Source organism: Gymnoscopelus braueri (genome assembly GCF_963280865.1).
Source record: "Gymnoscopelus braueri genome assembly, chromosome: 14".
Taxonomy (NCBI): Eukaryota; Metazoa; Chordata; class Actinopteri; order Myctophiformes; family Myctophidae; genus Gymnoscopelus; species Gymnoscopelus braueri.
Window position 1 is genome coordinate 44452078 of NC_137619.1, and position 17037 is coordinate 44469114.

The 17037-nt window shown below is 42.9% G+C and overlaps 1 protein-coding gene across 4 annotated transcripts in view; it reads left to right on the plus strand.

The window, feature by feature from the left end:
• The window catches only part of kcnma1a (potassium large conductance calcium-activated channel, subfamily M, alpha member 1a), a 285057-nt gene that overhangs the window by 251338 nt on the left and 16682 nt on the right, over window positions 1-17037 (plus strand). For 2 of the 4 annotated variants that reach the window (XM_080448764.1, XM_080448765.1), the window contains 4 exons: window positions 2777-2903; window positions 5347-5571; window positions 6469-6661; window positions 13091-13204. In XM_080448764.1, the coding sequence (XP_080304890.1) occupies window positions 2777-2903; window positions 5347-5571; window positions 6469-6661; window positions 13091-13204 (659 nt within the window). The remainder of the gene's footprint in view (window positions 1-2776; window positions 2904-5346; window positions 5572-6468; window positions 6662-13090; window positions 13205-17037) is intronic. The other 2 variants (XM_080448767.1, XM_080448766.1) reach the window with 1 other exon arrangement.

A 17037-nucleotide genomic window follows, 5' to 3' on the forward strand; every position in this document is an offset into this window, starting at 1 on the left:
TCGTTTTGATTAAAAAGTGGTGCAGATTATATTATTTTTTTGCTTTGCGTTACTGGGGAATTAACCATATTGTGTATGGGTGGGTGGGTGGTACAACTGTTATAGATTTATTTTACAGTGCATCCACATTACAACTTCCCCCCCCCCCCCCCTTTTTTTTCCTGGGTTGTCTCCGGAACAATTCCGAGATCACGTCTTGTAGAATGAGCGCAAACAAAAAGGCACGCCGGTATTCCAGGAAGTGACAAGAAAGCCTTTTATGGTCAATGTTACACCGGATAGAAGGGAGCATGCCCCGCTGCAGCGGATTAGCCGGCGCGGTGACACGCTGTTGAAACATTAATGGCCATCAGTTGGGGGGAACAAAATGTGATTGGGCAAAATTCCTGAAATATTTAAAGTGCAGGCCTGTCAGACCTTTTACTGTTTGCGCCGCATGGCGTCAGGAGCTGCAGAGCGAGGGTAAAGAGCTGGTAATTGGACCTGTGTTGTCGTGCCACTCAGTCAGTAGCACTCAGGCCGCGCTCGGTGGCTTTGTCGCACCGCCTGGCATCAAGCATGCCTCAGCTCCCTTGTGACCTAGCTAGCATGCAGCGAGTTAGGACATCCTCGTGAGACGGAGCAAAGAGAATGGGTGGGATGTAGTGATGAATGGACAGAGTACAGTACTCAACCCCCCCCCCCCCCCCCCCAGTACTTGAAGTATAGACACTCCTGGTCAAATATTTCTCAACTACAAGTGAAAGTTGCCCTGTCAAATTTTCAAGGTTCAAAAGTACAAATTACAAAGTACATTTTCTTTTTAATATCACTTTTAATATCACTTACGAAATGTAGTGCAGTGAAAAGTACAATATTTGTCTTTGAAATTTAGTGGAGTGAAAGTCATTGTATCCAAAAAGTACAGATCGTCTCTGTCGGGGTGGAAACCTCAGTTACTTTTCAGGATTCAAGACATCAAAAGTAACAGATCTGCAGATCTGCTTGCAGCTTGCAGATCTGCTACTATTGCTTGTTTTGTGTGATGCTGTAGCATGATCAAGTAGGGCATTCATTTATGAAGAATAAATGAATGGAGATGAGAGGTTTCTGCCCAAGCAACGAGATACTCATAAAATATATATAAGTACAGTACTCAAGCAAACATACTTTGTTACTGTCCACCACTGGTAAGGATATACTGTACCAACAATAATAATAATAACTAGAAGGTACTGTTCCTGAAGAAACAGTGTGGGATCGCTAAGAATGTTGATGGTATTGAGTATTGATAGTGTTAGTAGAGTTAAAGGTTTTAAAGGTTTTAAAGGTTCTAAAGTTTTGAAAGGTTCTAAAGGTTTGAAAGGTTTGAAAGGTTTAAGAGGTTTGAAAGGTTTGAAAGGTTTAAGAGGTTCTAAAGGTTTGAAAGGTTCTAAAGGTTCTAAAGCTTTGAATGGTTCTAAAGGTTTGAAAGGTTTGAAAGGTTTGAAAGGTTTGAAAGGTTTGAAAGGTTTAAGAGGTTCTAAAGGTTTGAAAGGTTTAAGAGGTTCTAAAGGTTTGAAAGGTTTGAAAGGTTTGAAAGGTTTGAAAGGTTCTAAAGGTTTGAAAGGTTTGAAAGGTTTGAAAGGTTTGAAAGGTTTGAAAGGTTTGAAAGGTTTGAAAGGTTTGAAAGGTTTAAGAGGTTCTAAAGGTTTGAAAGGTTTAAGAGGTTCTAAAGGTTTAAGAGGTTCTAAAGGTTTGAAAGGTTCTAAAGGGTATTTACTTTAAATTATTTTTAGTCACTTTATTTACTTTAAAGTATTTTTTACAAATTTTTACAACTTTTAAGTATTTTTACTATTTTTTTCAACTTTTAAGTATTTTTACTCATGTTGAGTACTTTTAAGTATTTTTACTCAGTATAAGTACTCTTAAGTATTTTTAATCAAGGTACTTACTTTAAAGTATTTTTAGTCACTTTATTTACTTTAAAGTAGCTTTTACTAATTTTTACAACTTTTAAGTATTTTTACTCTTTTTATCAACTTTTAAGTATTTTTACTATTTAAAAAGTGAAATATCTCTAAAAGTACAAATTATTTCAAAAAATTCTAATGGTAGCCAATATGTCCTAAGTAGGCTGAACGTTATAGAGTTGGAACGGAGTTTCTATCTAAAAGTATGAATTTCTCCATTGAAATGAATGGGAGTTTTTTAGAAGTAAAAAGTGAAATATCTCTAAAAGTACAAATTATTTCAAAAATTCAAATGGTAGCCGACATGTCCTGAGTAGGCCGAACGTTGAAGAGTTGGAACGGAGTTTGTAGCTAAAAGTATGAAGGACTAGTTAGGGGTAAAAAAACGGTGTTGACAATAACAGTAGTGTGATCGCTTTAGCGATCCCACAATAATGATAATAAAATATTATTGTTATTATTATGCACTGTACTGTACCCATGTAGAGGAAGTAAGACATGATTAAGGTGTAAAGTGAACACAGGGCATTGATCGGATGTGAGACCCTAGACCCTGTAGTGTCGCCACCTCTCGCAGCTTGGAGATACGCGCTTTCTAAACGGAAAAATCGTGTTTGTGTCATCGGGAACGCGTCTGTGTCATTTTTAGATTTCTTTGTCTATTAAAAAAATAGCAGATATACAAGCTCATAACGCAGCACCGAGTGCCGCGCTATGAGCTTGTAGATCTGCTATTTTTGAAAAATTGCAAAAATGTGTGCAAATCTTTGAATGCATATATTTTTTTAAGTGTAAAAAATCGGTCTGAATGGGTTAACAGATATGGTTGCTTTCCCCCCCAGCAGACATGACCCCCTGCTGATTCCCGGGAACGATCAAATGGAGAACATGGACATGAACGTGAAAAAGTACGACTCCACAGGGATGTTCCACTGGTGCCCGTCAAAAGAGATCGAGAAGGTCATCCTGGTGAGTGAACGACCGAGGTTTCAAAAAAACGTCAAATTCATCCTTTGGTGGTTCGCTCAGTAAACCCAAGAATCAATCACCCATGAAAAGGAAAAGAAAATGGTAGAAATGACCTTGTTAAGAATGCTAAAGGAACGAACATTTCCCTCCCATGATGTAGTAACACAAAGCACATACTAATGAGTATTGACAATTTCTTCTCACTGCCTCTCCGTTGTATGGAAGGTGAGTTGGAACGTTTTCTATGTACGGTACGCACCACCTCATCAGGGGGATATATGTAAATAAAACAGCCATACAGCACTATAGGTATGGCTTTGTGCAGAGGCGGACTGTGTAGGAGAGATTTTAGGTGAGCGCATTCCTCCACCGGTAGGCGTTTTGTGTGGGCATGTCTGTCGGCGTTGTTGCTGGCTACTTTGTGATCATCCCTCTATATAAAGAAACGAGATGCACACAAGTAGCACAACCACAATTAGCCTGATCCCTCAGGGAGAGAGCTTTTGTTTTTTTTTCCCACCGTCTGACCCAGACAGTTGGATTATGAAAGCACTGAAGCAAGACCGCTGCAATCTTCCCTGATAACATGCTCTTTACACACGAGCGCTGTGTAAATTCGTGTCTCGATGTATGACATTTTAGACATGCCTCGGTGCCTAAAATCTCTCGAGCTGCTTTTTTTTTTCTTGTTTTATTTTTTTTCCTAGCACATGTGGTCCGATTTAAAATAGCTCTCCCTTTTTAAGGGTTGTGTGCTGTGTTTTGGATCCCAGATCTTTTGTTTTTATTTCTAGAAGTTTATTTAATTTTGTGTTGATTTCCCTCTCACTCTGACTACCTGTAAACAGAATAATAGAATACATTGGTTCAGTGATTCCCAAACAATGGGTCGGGACCCATTTTTGGCGCTGACAACCATTTTTATGCATGGGTCACGAGTAAACATCCACTTTTTTTTAACGTTTCCAATAAATTAGAAGACATTTTCAAAAGAATTTCAGAAAACATAAATCTATACATTTAAAGGTAGGGTAAGCGATTTTCTTTGGTTACAATAAGTGTTAAATAGCTCTATATTCTGCTATAGCTATAGAGTGTTTGTTTTCGGTCTCCACCTCTTTATTAAACATGCATTTTCAGCTCAGGATACCAATTTTATCCAATCAGGATAGAGAACTCAGTCAGGATACACATTAAAGGGATACTTCACTTTCACATAAAATAAACATTAAAAAAATATATTAAAAAAATGAAAGAAGTTATGGCAAAATAAAGGCCCCCTCACACATTAGTAGGACACTCTAATGCGTGCGGGGGCCATGAATTTTCATTTCATTTATTTTTTATATATTTTTTAAATGTTTCCCCCCGCCGAAAGTGAAGTATCCCTTTAAACAAGTTCAATTTCTATTTGGAAGTGATGACAGAAAGGCTAGTCTCTCCTGATTGGCAGACACATTTTTGTCACCTACCTGATTTTTCCCCCCCCTGTTTATTGAAGAGCCGGAGAGACAGGGAGACCCCTGTTACTGAACAACTCTTTTGCAATGATTACTATCAGAATATAGTGCTTTAACCTTTTAACAAGAACCATTTTGATTGAAACAATATCGCTTACTCTACCTTTTAAAAACCTTAACTCATTCACTGCCAGAATAAATACATCAATAAATCATCCACTGCCAGCGATTTTTCAATTTTCTTACCTTTTCAAGTATGTCACAGAATATTTATCTCCAGTATGATCGTTGCTAATCACGGGGGGTTTCACTGTGCTTCCGCAAAAAAAAATTCGCTTGTTATAGGCCGTTGAAAATAGCATGTCTCGTCAAAAATACATATCACAGGAGGCGAGATACAGGTGATTTCCCAAATACGTTAACCAGGAAGTGAATGGAGCATGAAAAACCTGGGATCACGTGATCTCCCGGTTCTGTGTGCATCTGGGGATGAAATGGTCACTCATGTGTTAGCGAAGAGCGCCATCTAGTGGAAACACCAACAAACACAAAAACTCGTCAAAGTCGTCCTTGGCAGTCTGGGCCTTTTGGCAGTGAATGAGTTAAGGAATTGTGAAAATAGTCGATCTACAAGCAAACAACACGTCGCATCTGCTTGTAGATTGGCTATTTTCACATTTAAAAACATTGCTCTAGTGATTAATTCATGATGTATTTTTGATACATCATTTGATACATAGATTTCTCTATTGGGTCTGGAGCTAAACAGTTTGGGAACCCCTCCGTTAGTTAATATACATATAGATTACCTCTCGGTTCACCATTCACTCTCTTTTGTGTATCTATGTTCATCCGCATGTATCCCTTCTATCTTCCCTCTGGGTCCATCGTCTCCCACCCTGTTCCCCCGTCTCTCTCTCTCTCTCTCTGACACTTGTCTTCTCTCCCCTGCCCTCCTTGTGTCTCTCTTGTCTCCTCTTTAGACCCGGAGTGAAGCCTCCATGACGGTGCTGAGCGGCCATGTAGTGGTCTGTATATTTGGGGATGTCACGTCCGCTTTGGTGGGGCTGCGAAACTTGGTTATGCCTTTAAGAGCCAGCAATTTCCATTATCACGAACTGAAACCTATCGTGTTTGTGGGATCGCTGGAGTATCTCAAGAGGGAGTGGGAGACCTTACACAACTTTCCCAAGGTCTCCATCTTACCTGTGAGTAAACTGGGTTTTCATTTAAAAAAACGATAACAATCTCGCACATCCACTGAAGGGTAGGAGTAGGGCCGACGATAGGTAAACGTTTCGAATAAAACGGTCATCTTCTTGAAGAAGACTGTCCTCTTCAAGAAGATGACCGTTTTAGTCAAAATGTTAACACATAAAGCTTTGACTGAGAGCCCTTGAAGCCACAGTGTGCAGACTGTATTTTGGAATATACTGGTTTCATTGCCATGGTCACACAGCCTGCCAGCCAGCCAACCGGCAAAGCAAGTCGTAATACTTGGGGACAAATTTCCATCACGTGATCATTGCACTGGCGTTTTGAGTGCACATTGCACGTGGCAATTCTGAGCGGGAAGCGACTTGTCGCTTTGATCCGATCACAAATTACTCAATTGAGTGATCGTTCTGCGAGTTGCTCACTGGCTCCCACGTCTCGCTTGGAGCTGGGGACCAATTGTATCTTAAGTGCAGTTGTTGAAGGAAGATCTGCACTAGCTACCCACCCATCACAGATGGTGTGGGCTCGGCTTGCCTTAGAGCTTGTTAGGGCTGGCTTGACTGACGATCAGAGGAGAACCCCCCCCCCCCCCAAACGGTAGCCCACAGCACAGGCTAGCCTTTAAGACGAGTCCGCATCTGCAATTCCCCAACGCCCGGTTAGATCAGCGAAATGTCACCGCCTTGAAAACGAGAATACTTGTTAACTAATTTCCCAACGCTCCACTCCGCTCACTCTGACTTAAATTTGTTTTTCTCTCTCTCTCCCCATGTCTGTCTCTTCTCTTCTCCACATTTTTGCATTCTCGCTCCCCCGCCCCCCTCTCCTCTCCTCCCCCTGCCTCTCTCCCTCTCCCTACTCCCTCTCTTTTTCTCCCCACCCTGAAGGGCACGCCATTAAGTCGGGCAGATTTAAGGGCTGTCAACATCAACCTCTGCGACATGTGCGTCATACTGTCAGCCAATCAGAACAATATCGATGACGTCTCGCTGCAGGATAAGGAGTGCATCTTGGCGTCACTCAACATCAAATCTATGCAGTTTGATGACAGCATTGGGGTCTTACAGGCTAATTCCCAAGGTAAGGAGGGCCCCTATTAGACTTCCCCAAGTGCACTGCTGCCCAAAGGGGACAGGTGACAAGTGACAGGGAGCAAAGGGTACAGTAGCAGGCACTCCCGAGATTGGGTGGGGAAAAAAACAAGAGAGGAAAGCATTAGAAGACGATGAGCGAGGAGAGTGAGGGAAGAATGAGAAGGAGCGAGAGGCAGGGATGGGTGTCAGGCAGCATGGAGACCTCTATCCTAAGAACTACACTCTGACACTGGTTTTTGATTGATTGATTGAATACTTTATTAACCGTTTGCAAAAGGTGCAGCGGTACAATTATAAAAGAAGGCTAAAAGGATAACACAAAAAGCCCGGAGGTCTAGTTTCCATTGTGGTCCTATGCATTCAATTCAACAAGACATATAATGACATATACCGATAATACTATACATCAATACCAGGAGCAATGATATTTATAGTAAAACAGTGTTATTTTGTTTTGAAGGAGGGTAGAGAGTCGCACTTTTTTGATGGCTGGTGGTTCTCAACGTGCGGTCCAGGGACCGCCAGGCGGTCCAAATGGACCCTTACGTGTCTGTAACTCTGAGAGGTCCATTTGGTTGATTTGTACACTCTCAAGAGTCCCAGAGATTTAATTTAAAGAGGTTGAGAATCACTGGGAATCCCCAATCTACACTGCAAAATCATCAGTGCTTATTTAACTCTTACGCACCCGTAAAGGGGTCCATTCGGACCACTGCTGGCCCCCCCTAAACCCAACGCTGAGAAGCAGTACTCTATGAGCTTGTGTTGGGCGGCGGTGGTGGTGAACTAATTGTGGTGTAACTAAACCAAAACTCCAACGCGACACGGGTGTTGTTGTCGCGTTGATTGCTTCATCGAGGGGCCCCCCCGACGAAACGAGCGCTCGGAACGAACCGCATAATTCACTGATTGTTTCCGTCTTGTCCTTGGTAATTACGCGCCGCTAAAACCCCTCCTTGATAATGCTTTTTAATGATGTAATCAACGTCGACTGGCTGCGCCCATTTGATGTCTCGCTCCCCGTGATCTGGCGTGTCTGGCAGGGATGATGGTATGGAACAGACTGTTGATGTTTGCAGACAAACACGCGGTGCCTGGCGTCCCATCAGGCCTCATCATCATTAAGCAGCCAGTACAAATCACCAGGCAGGCCCAATTCAGCTGCTCCTCATTAGTCACGACAACAAAACAGTCTCACACACACACACACACACACGTACGTGCGTGTACACACTACACAGGTGTTGCGTGCGTGCACTGTGCACACGTGCGCGTGCATGCACAAACACACAGACATGCACAGGTTAGCGTCACTGTAGCATTAATCTGAAGGACCTGGCGCTGTTTAATACGAGCACAACGACTGTGTCGCTAATACGAATCAAAGACCAAGGTCTGAGAGGCCATTATTTCTTTAGTGCGCAGCGCAGCGCGTCCCACAAGTTTTAGACCAGTGGTTCTCAAAGTGGGGTCTGTGGACCCCTTTAATCTGAAGATAGCCTATCTCGACGCGTATAGATCTGGAGGCCTGAGGCCGATTCTACAAATGCCTTCAAAGTTCTCACACAAGGACCCCCAAAATGATATGTATTTGGCCGCGGACCCCCATCTGAAAATGTTTTGTGCCAGGGACCCCCAGAAGATAAGTTTTACGTTAAAAACGCTCTGCGGCACGAAGTGACGCGCTGTGAGCTTGTTTATCTGCTATTTTTGAGAACCACTGTTCTGTTTTCTGAAAATCTGTTGCTATATATATATGTATGTATATATAGATAAAATCTAAAATGACACAGATGCTTTCCCGGTTTTAATGGGTAAAAGAACAAAAAAAAGTTGGAGAAACACATGTTTTAGGGGCGAGCGGCGACGCCATTAGTTTGTTCCTCAGCTGGGGTTGAGTGATGATGCGCTGTGGATAGCGCGGTGCCACCAGGGCACGATGAGGCGGGGCAGATGTGAGCCTCCGTCGCTCTGAGGAGCCGTGTTCTTCTGTACCAGAGGCACAGCGGCACATATCATACTATAGGTGTCGGGCAGAAACCTCTTATCTCCATACTTTTTTTTGTTTTTTCGTAAATGAACTCCCTACTTGATCATACTACAGTGTTTCACAAGCGACGCGTTTTGAGCTTGCAGATCTGCTACTTTTGATGCTTTTGAATTTGAATCCTGAAAAGTAACAGTTTTGGACATTTGAGGTTTCCACCCGACCGTCAGACGTCATCATAGGTGTTGGCCGAAAACCTCGTATCTCCATGTTTAATCTTTTTATGGTTTTATATATTTTTTTCCCATAAATGAATGCCGTATATTATACTTCGTCGTATGAAAATAGCTGATCTGCAAGTTCACAATGCATCTCATCGCGACGCCTTACGAGTTGTAGATTGGCTATTTTTGCAGCTATGTTTGAAAACGTACCATGACTTGGCCAAAATTGTGATTCCAGGCTGAAAGTGTTTAAGTCTGTCTGTGGACTCTTATAAATATTCAACCAAAGAAAGGCATTAACGTGAGCTTTTGACTAAATAATAACTACACTGGTTGCATTGGAACACAGGTGCTTTTTTTTCCTCCCTCCATTTCCTGAAAAAGTAACAGTTTTGGCCATACAGTACAGTATGAGGTTTCCACCCGCCAGCCACGATATCCTCTCTGTGCCTGGATGGATGGAACCTATTGTTATTGTGATTGGGTCTTACATCAACTGCCCATTCCAGTGATAAATATTTCACTTTAAAACACACACACACACACACACACACACACACCCCCACACACACACACACACACACACACACACACACACACACACACAGTCATGCATACGTGCATGTACACACACGCGCGCGCGCGGTATGCTGCCATACTGTATCATAGGTATTGCTTTGGGGATTCCCTCCTCCCTGCGATGCTCTCATTCACATGCCTACTGTGGAATTTAAAACAAGGAGGTGCAAATGAATAAGTAAACATGGAGGCTTCCTGGGGGAGAGATTCTCACAGCTGCTCTAGCATGTAGTCAGCCCACAGAGCAGAGCTGTGTGGGTTATGCCCGCCCGGGGGGGCTACAGGGATGGAGAGGGAGGGGTAACCCAGATCTCACCTGTCTACCCGTACACCATAGTCTGACATAGAACTCGTTTCACGCTATACGAAACCCAATGGACGGTGTTGGGGAAGTTACTTTCAAAATCTCTGCACGTGTGTTTGAGTGAGTGTGTCATCGCCCAGCCGCGTATCTCGAGATGAATGGGTGCATGAATGGGTGAATGGATGGGTGAATGGAATGCGGAGGTAAGAAGAGGCCCAATGTCTTTCCAATATGGCTGCTGTGCATAGGGCCAATCGTGTTCATATAGACGCTCGACAAAGCCTGATGCAACGCTGTGGATTCGAAACTTGGGGGATAAAGTGGGCAGGCACTTTACCACTTCGCCACCCGAGCATCTACAGATTACATTTTTTTAAGCATACTGAAAATTATGGGCAACAATGACATGCCCAGAATAGGGATGGGTTATTAATCGATTATTTTATTACATTATCGATAATTCTTCAACCCTAGAAAGGAGTATTTGTTGGTTCCTGTGTGAACTTGGCTCTTGCAGTGCTCTCCTTCTTCAGGAGGTGCAGTCGCCCTCCGTATGGAGGAGCTCACCAACTTTAATGTGGAACGGTGAGCGGTTTGCACCCTAACTGCTTTTGAAAGCAGCTCAGCAGCAATTTCCGTGTACACCTGTTTTCGCCCAGCATGCAGCAGTCATTCTGCCGCCGTATGCACTGTGTGCAGGCGACGGCAGAGTCCCTACAACTACTGTACAACCATAGGCATCTTGTTTACTGTGATACATTAAGAGAATCGCTTTAGAGGCAAAATATCCCAAAACGGGCTGTCACTCTCCAGTGGGGTAAACGTCATCCTTTATGGACATCGAACACAATGATGTTTGCATCAGGAGAGAGCCTCGCGCGCTCTCCTGTTGACTCACAAGTGTCAAAGCTAGTGGGCGATTCCCGAGTTTCAATAATTGGCAAGACTTACAGTAAGATGATCTGTGTGTGTGTGTGTGTGTGTGTGTGTGTGTGTGTGTGTGTGTGTGTGTGTGTGTGTGTGTGTGTGTGTGTGTGTGTGTGTGTGTGTGTGTGTGTGTGTGTGTGCGCGTGCGCGCGCGCGCGTGCTTTCTGAACTATTGGTGTCTGTTCTGTTGTAAAGGGCGAAGCAATGTCTTTTGTACTGTAAACGGCCCGTCGAGTTTCTTGGCAGAAAAAGGCAGCCCCCTCTCCCCCCCAACACACACACTCGCACACACACACACACACACAGAATTTGCAATCCTTGTAAAACTTTGTGACCTGAATATATTCCCTGCATTATGTCTCCTCGCCCCGCACGAAGTATAAGCTCACGTTTTTTTTTTGCTGTAGTCAGCACTAAATGATGGATGTCAAAACACGGTTGATGCATTATGCATATAGCATTACTGATTTAAGGTGTTTACTTGTCACTTTGAGGAAATGCAAAAATTGTGAAGTCATGTGAATTCATACCCCTGTCACTTGCACTTGTATTTCATGGATTCCGAACCGGCGCTATTTTTCCGATAAAAGGTTTTCAGGATTCACTCCGCCGGGTTTTTATGGTAACAAAATGAACAACATATAAAATTTATATCTGCCCGTCGATGGAAGGCTGCAAATGCTAAATATGTCTCGGCTCACCCTTAAAAGCACAATATCCATACTGTTGTGTGTTTTTTTTTAAAGGCAGGTGCCTCCTTCCCTTTTTTCTGTCAATCTGCTGTGTTTGAATGACGTGGAAAGAATGCATCAACAAGCACTTCCTGCTGAGTGAGACGACATGCACTGTGTGTAATGGCACTGACGTGCAGTTCCAGGTCACATTCTTCCACTTATGATACCAGTGGAGATTGAAGGCACTTTGGACTAGAGCCCTGTGTAGGAGGACGTTTTCGGGGGGTGGTGTGTGTGTGTGTGTGTGTGTGTGTGTGTGTAGGTGGGTGGGTGTGGGGAGGGGGGTTAGTGATTGTATTATTTCTGACCATTCCCGGCCACGCGACAGACAGCAGTTCCTACAAAAAAAAAAAAAAAAGTTGTGTACCTTATTTTCACAAGTTTGCTGTGTGTGTGTGTGTGTGTGTGTGTGTGTGTGTGTGTGTGTGTGCGCGCAACATGACGTGTTGTGAGCTTGTAGATCAGCTATTTTCACTATTTTTAAAAAATGTTTTTAAAAAGATTATAAAAAAAGGAATGGTTTGGACATACACGGTTTACACCCAACAGCGACGATAAATGGTTTCATGAGCAGTTATTACTGTACGCGTATCAAATAAAAGGCTACATAAACAACACCACCAATAACAATGAAAAAAACATACAGTAATAACCCAACAACAAAACAAAAAGTGTCCGTGCGCACCCTGAGGAATGCAAAAAGGATAGAAGCGGTCAAATAATAAAAAAAAGATCTATAATTCAATTATATACATATAAAAAAGTAACCGCTTTTATATCATAACATTTAGCTCACTGTGAAAGTGGTATGGGGTATTTTTGACGGAAAACTGCTCCATTTGCACCACTACTCTACAGTATATGACACAAATTAAGACAACCCTAGCTGGTAGAAAGACTGCTTTTATGTTTTTGTGTTGGGACCCGCGGGAAACCAATCATGTTAGCGGCCCGCTAACTTGACATTGATGCCTGTGTTTCTCCTGTTGGCTAGGTGGGTGGCTGGTGGCTTTGCCTTTAGTTGTACGAGCTCTTGTCTTATTGGATCTTGTTTATTCGATACACTTATTTGTTTTAGCTCTTGCTCATTTGATTTTCCTACTTTGTCCCATCTGTTTATGAAAGTAGGTAGCTGATATATTGCACTTTTACTTTAACGCTAGGTATACTCTTAGTTGCTTGTTTTAGAAGAGAATGCACTTAATACTTCTGGTGATTAGTAGTTTCGTTCCCTACCTATGTTGAATGCACTTGCTGTAAGTCGCTTTGGATAAAAGCGTCCGGTAAATGACTGTAATGTAATGTAATATAATGTGGGTGCATTATCAGAGCATGTTCGATTGATCAATCAATCGATTGTGTTCTGGCTTGAATAATGGAACTAACGTGGTATACTTTAAGTTCCTATTTATCGGTGTCACAATGAAAACAAATTTTTCAAGGTTTTAATGAAAAAAATACCATGACATATTTTAATTATTTGTATATGTATTCTCGTAAAATCGTAGTGTCGCCAATTAATTGGGGCCCCACTTGCAATACACTCACAGCCCACCAGCAAGGCCCCTGGCCCAAAGGTTGGGAATGTGTGTAATAGAAAATAGATTTAAATGTAAAAAAAAATTGTTAATGTCAATGTTCATTTGCTGTGGTTGTTCAGGTTTCACGCCTCCTGGAATGGACAGGTCCTCTCCAGACAGCAGTCCAGTACATGGCTTGATCCGCCAGCCTTCCGTCACCGCCGGACTACACATCCCCATCATCACAGAGCTAGGTAAGCCCCCCCGTTTACAGTCCACTGGCAAGACCCCAAAGCAAAAATATATCCAGTTCAACTCATTACTCATTTCAGTGGCATAACCCAGAGTCTCGCTATAAAAGGCTTGAGCACCATGCTGCTGCCAACAAAATTCCAAAACATTTTGAGTTCATTACGGACGTTAGAATGTTGCCGTGGAATTTTCGTGGTTTCATCCCGTGTTGTTAGTTGCTTTGCCTAACTCAGCAGCCCCCATACACCTCCTCTCTATGTGAACTGTGGATACGGCTATAAGCAGGGTTGTCAGATCTGCTCATTATAATTTCCCCGCAAGATTTTATTTGAAAATAGCCGATCTACAAGCTCACAACGCGTCGCATCGCGACGCGTTGTGGGCTTGATCTGCTATTTTCAAATAGCTGATGTATATGTTAAAGTACTCATGTGGCCCATCGTTGCTTCTTTTGGGCTGGTTTTCCTAGACCTGGTTGCTTGTTTCTCTCACAGAATCTGGCAACACTGGCTATAAGTACAGTTTAGTGTCGATATAGTTAGAAATACTGCATTTAACTGGGGTGGACATTCGGCGAGTATAGCAGATCTTCGAGCTTGTAGATTTTTTGGGCAAAGATAAGTGTATAGAGCAAAACAAATGAGAAGGCCCACTATAGACCCTTGGGGGACTTCGGTCAACTAAGTATAGGGTCTAAGTGGTTAAAAAAAAAAACATATCAGCATTTTGAAGTATGTTAGCTCTTAGGATAATGCCATTCAACCTGAAAATGTTAACGCATTTTTTTTTAGGACTAGAGTTCCATTTCCTGCAATTTGCTCACTAATTCACAAGAGAAACGCAGTCTGATGGATAAGGAGAGAGAGAGAGAGAGAGAGAGAGAGAGAGAGAGAGAGAGAGAGAGAGAGCGAGGAAGTGAAAGAGAGTGAAAAGGCAGAGAGAGGAGGGGAAAAAAACTGCCATGTTTGCAAAATGGGTCCATTTATTAATAACAATGGTGGTGGCTGTATTCCCGGTGGTACGGGGGGGGGGGACTCATGAAACTTTCAGATCTCCGAGGGGGCCGTGCTAAAGCACCTAGAGACCGCACACTCTATCTCCCCTGACCCAATTAGAGAGCACTGGAGCATGAGGCCAAGCTAAGAGAGAAGGGCCAGAGAGCGGGTGAATGGACCACGCACACCTTAATGTCTGTTGTACCGGAGCCAGAGACTTTAACCATACCAGAGAGCTTGTTCGTTACTATACACACGACCAGCCGTATATATATATCGTCGTGGCTGTCGTCGGGCAGAAACCTCGTATCTCCGTATTTTGACATTTTATCGTTGCTGTCGGGCAGGAACCTCTTACCGGTGTCTCCGTATTTAAACTTTTTGTGTTTCTTCAAAAGCATCAAAAGGAGAAGGAGTAGTAAAAAAGTAGTAGTCGTTTTGAGCTTGTAGGTCTGCTAGTTCTTGCTATTTTTGAATTTGAATCCTGAAAAGTAACAGTTTTGGACGAATGAGGTTTCCACTTGACAGCGACATGTTTTTTTTATATCATTATTATTATTATTAATGCCCTTCTTCATCATACTACAGTGTCACTCATAAGTGGCAGAACATTTTAATATATAAATAAATATGGAACCAATGAAAAGTATTAACGAGAGCCTGTGACTAAATAATAACTACAGTGGATCCATTGGAACACAGGTTGCTTTTTCCCCCCATCTCTTGGAAAGAAGCGGTTTCGGACATACAAGGTTTCCGCCCGGCAGCGACGCCGCGCAACCTTGGAAAAACTGTGGGTTGTGGTACTGCTGTACATGGTGGAGTTATCGGTTCCCTTCCCGTGGGTTGGTTTTAACCCATTAAGACCTGAGGCTGATAAAAAAAAAAAAATTCAGAAAAAACGTATGTTGGTACAGTAGTGTGATCAAAACCTTTTCATGTGAAGGACCCCCAAAATTATATGTATTTGGCCGCGGACCCCCATCTCAAAATGTTTTGTTCCAGGGACCCCAAGAAGCAAAGATTTGAGTAAAAAATCTCTTTAAAAATATATATATTCAAAGATTTGCACACATTTTCCAGATTTATCAAAAATAGCAGATCTACAAGCTCATAGCGTGGCACTCGGTGCCGCGCTATGAGCTCGTATATCTGCTATTTTTGAATAGCCAAAGTGTAAAATAATGCTTTTTTTAGCTCAAATCTAAAAATGACACAGATGCGTCCCAGGTCTTAATGGGTTAAATCACACCGTATACTTGGAACATCGTATAAGACGGCCTAGAAAGCCCCATCGTACAGAAGGCGCTCGGTTATCATTTGATTGTAGCTTTTAAGTACATTATGTTACGGCTACGTGAACACTGGAAACAGCCACCGTTCCCTTCTAGGAATAACGGTGTGTGTCTACACGAGAGAGAGAATAGCTTGCAAGGTCTCGCCCCGAAACCCATCCATACAAAGTAATTACTTTGTCAGTGTGTCCGGTTTAACTGTGCCAGGGACAAAGATTACAGTGGAAACACAAACGCAGTGCCACCCAGTCCCCAGTCCCGGGTGGCACGATCAATTATGTTTTGGGGCGGCGCGTGAAGCGCTGTAGTAGGTATGTTTGCGGATAAGACCTTGTTTATCCCTTTCGCTCGTCTAAACCGTGACGTGTTTTCGTTAGTCGATTCGTCTCGGCGACGGCTTTGGCAAAGCGCGTCGCCTACTGTACTCTGTAATCCACGCCGGGGCACTTTTCACCTCAACAGACGCCTTGAGAAGCGTGAATCTTCGCCTTTGGGTCTCACAGTAATTCTGTTTGACAGGAGTCGGTATAGCCCTACTACAGTACTGGTTCTCAACATCTGGTCCGGGGACCACCAGCCGGTCCAATCTGTGGCTCAGAGAGTGTACGAATGGAACCAAAATGGAGCCTTGAATTCAATTTGATCAACAAACAAAAAACTCGAAAGAAATATGTCAAAGAAAAACCTATAAGATGATCTTACGTCGCTTATTGGTTCCATTCGTACACTTTAAGAGTTTTAATGAGCGCTGAGGATTTGACAGTGTAGATTGGGGTTTCCGCTATAGTTTCAGTCCAGTGATTCTCAACCTTTTTGAATTCCAAGGATTCCCCAGTTTGATACGCATTAGGACCTTGCACAGACCCCACATTTGGTACAATTTCTATTTACAAAATTTTCGGGGGAACCCAATCTGCACTTAATGCTTAGTGTTAATTTAACTCTGAGAGTGTACAAATGGAACCAAATGGACCCATCAGGGTCCATTTGGTTCCATTTGTACACTCTCAGAGTTACAGAGACTCTATTCTCGCGAGCCAGACTGTTGCCTCCCACAATTTTCAAACGCTTCCGTCATACAGTCTGAAGCAACGGAAGCTGTGAACATTATCCGGACGAAAAAAGTGGATGTGAGTGACGGCCTCCTCCTCGCTTCCGTTTAGTCTTTACAGTCACGCAAATTTGTCCTAATATAACTGAAAATGATCGAAGTCCATATAGCTTGCTGCTTAGCAGAAATGGAGATTATAAAATAAAATGTAAAGATATTTTAAAATGACGAACAGATGAGAGCTTCCTTTCTCGGATTTCGGGAGGTGAAGTCCCAGACTCTTATGTAGCATTCGGAGATTGCGGAATAGTTGTCTGGCTACGCGAGACTACAGAGACCCATAAGGTCCCATTCGGGACCCCTGGTGGTGGTGGTCCCCCTGGAACCGACAGTTCGAGAAACAGTGCAGTGACAGTACTTTTTTAATTACTCTAAAAAAACAAGAACCTGTTTCAATAACTATACGCCATTTCTTCCCCCCCCCCCCACCCCTC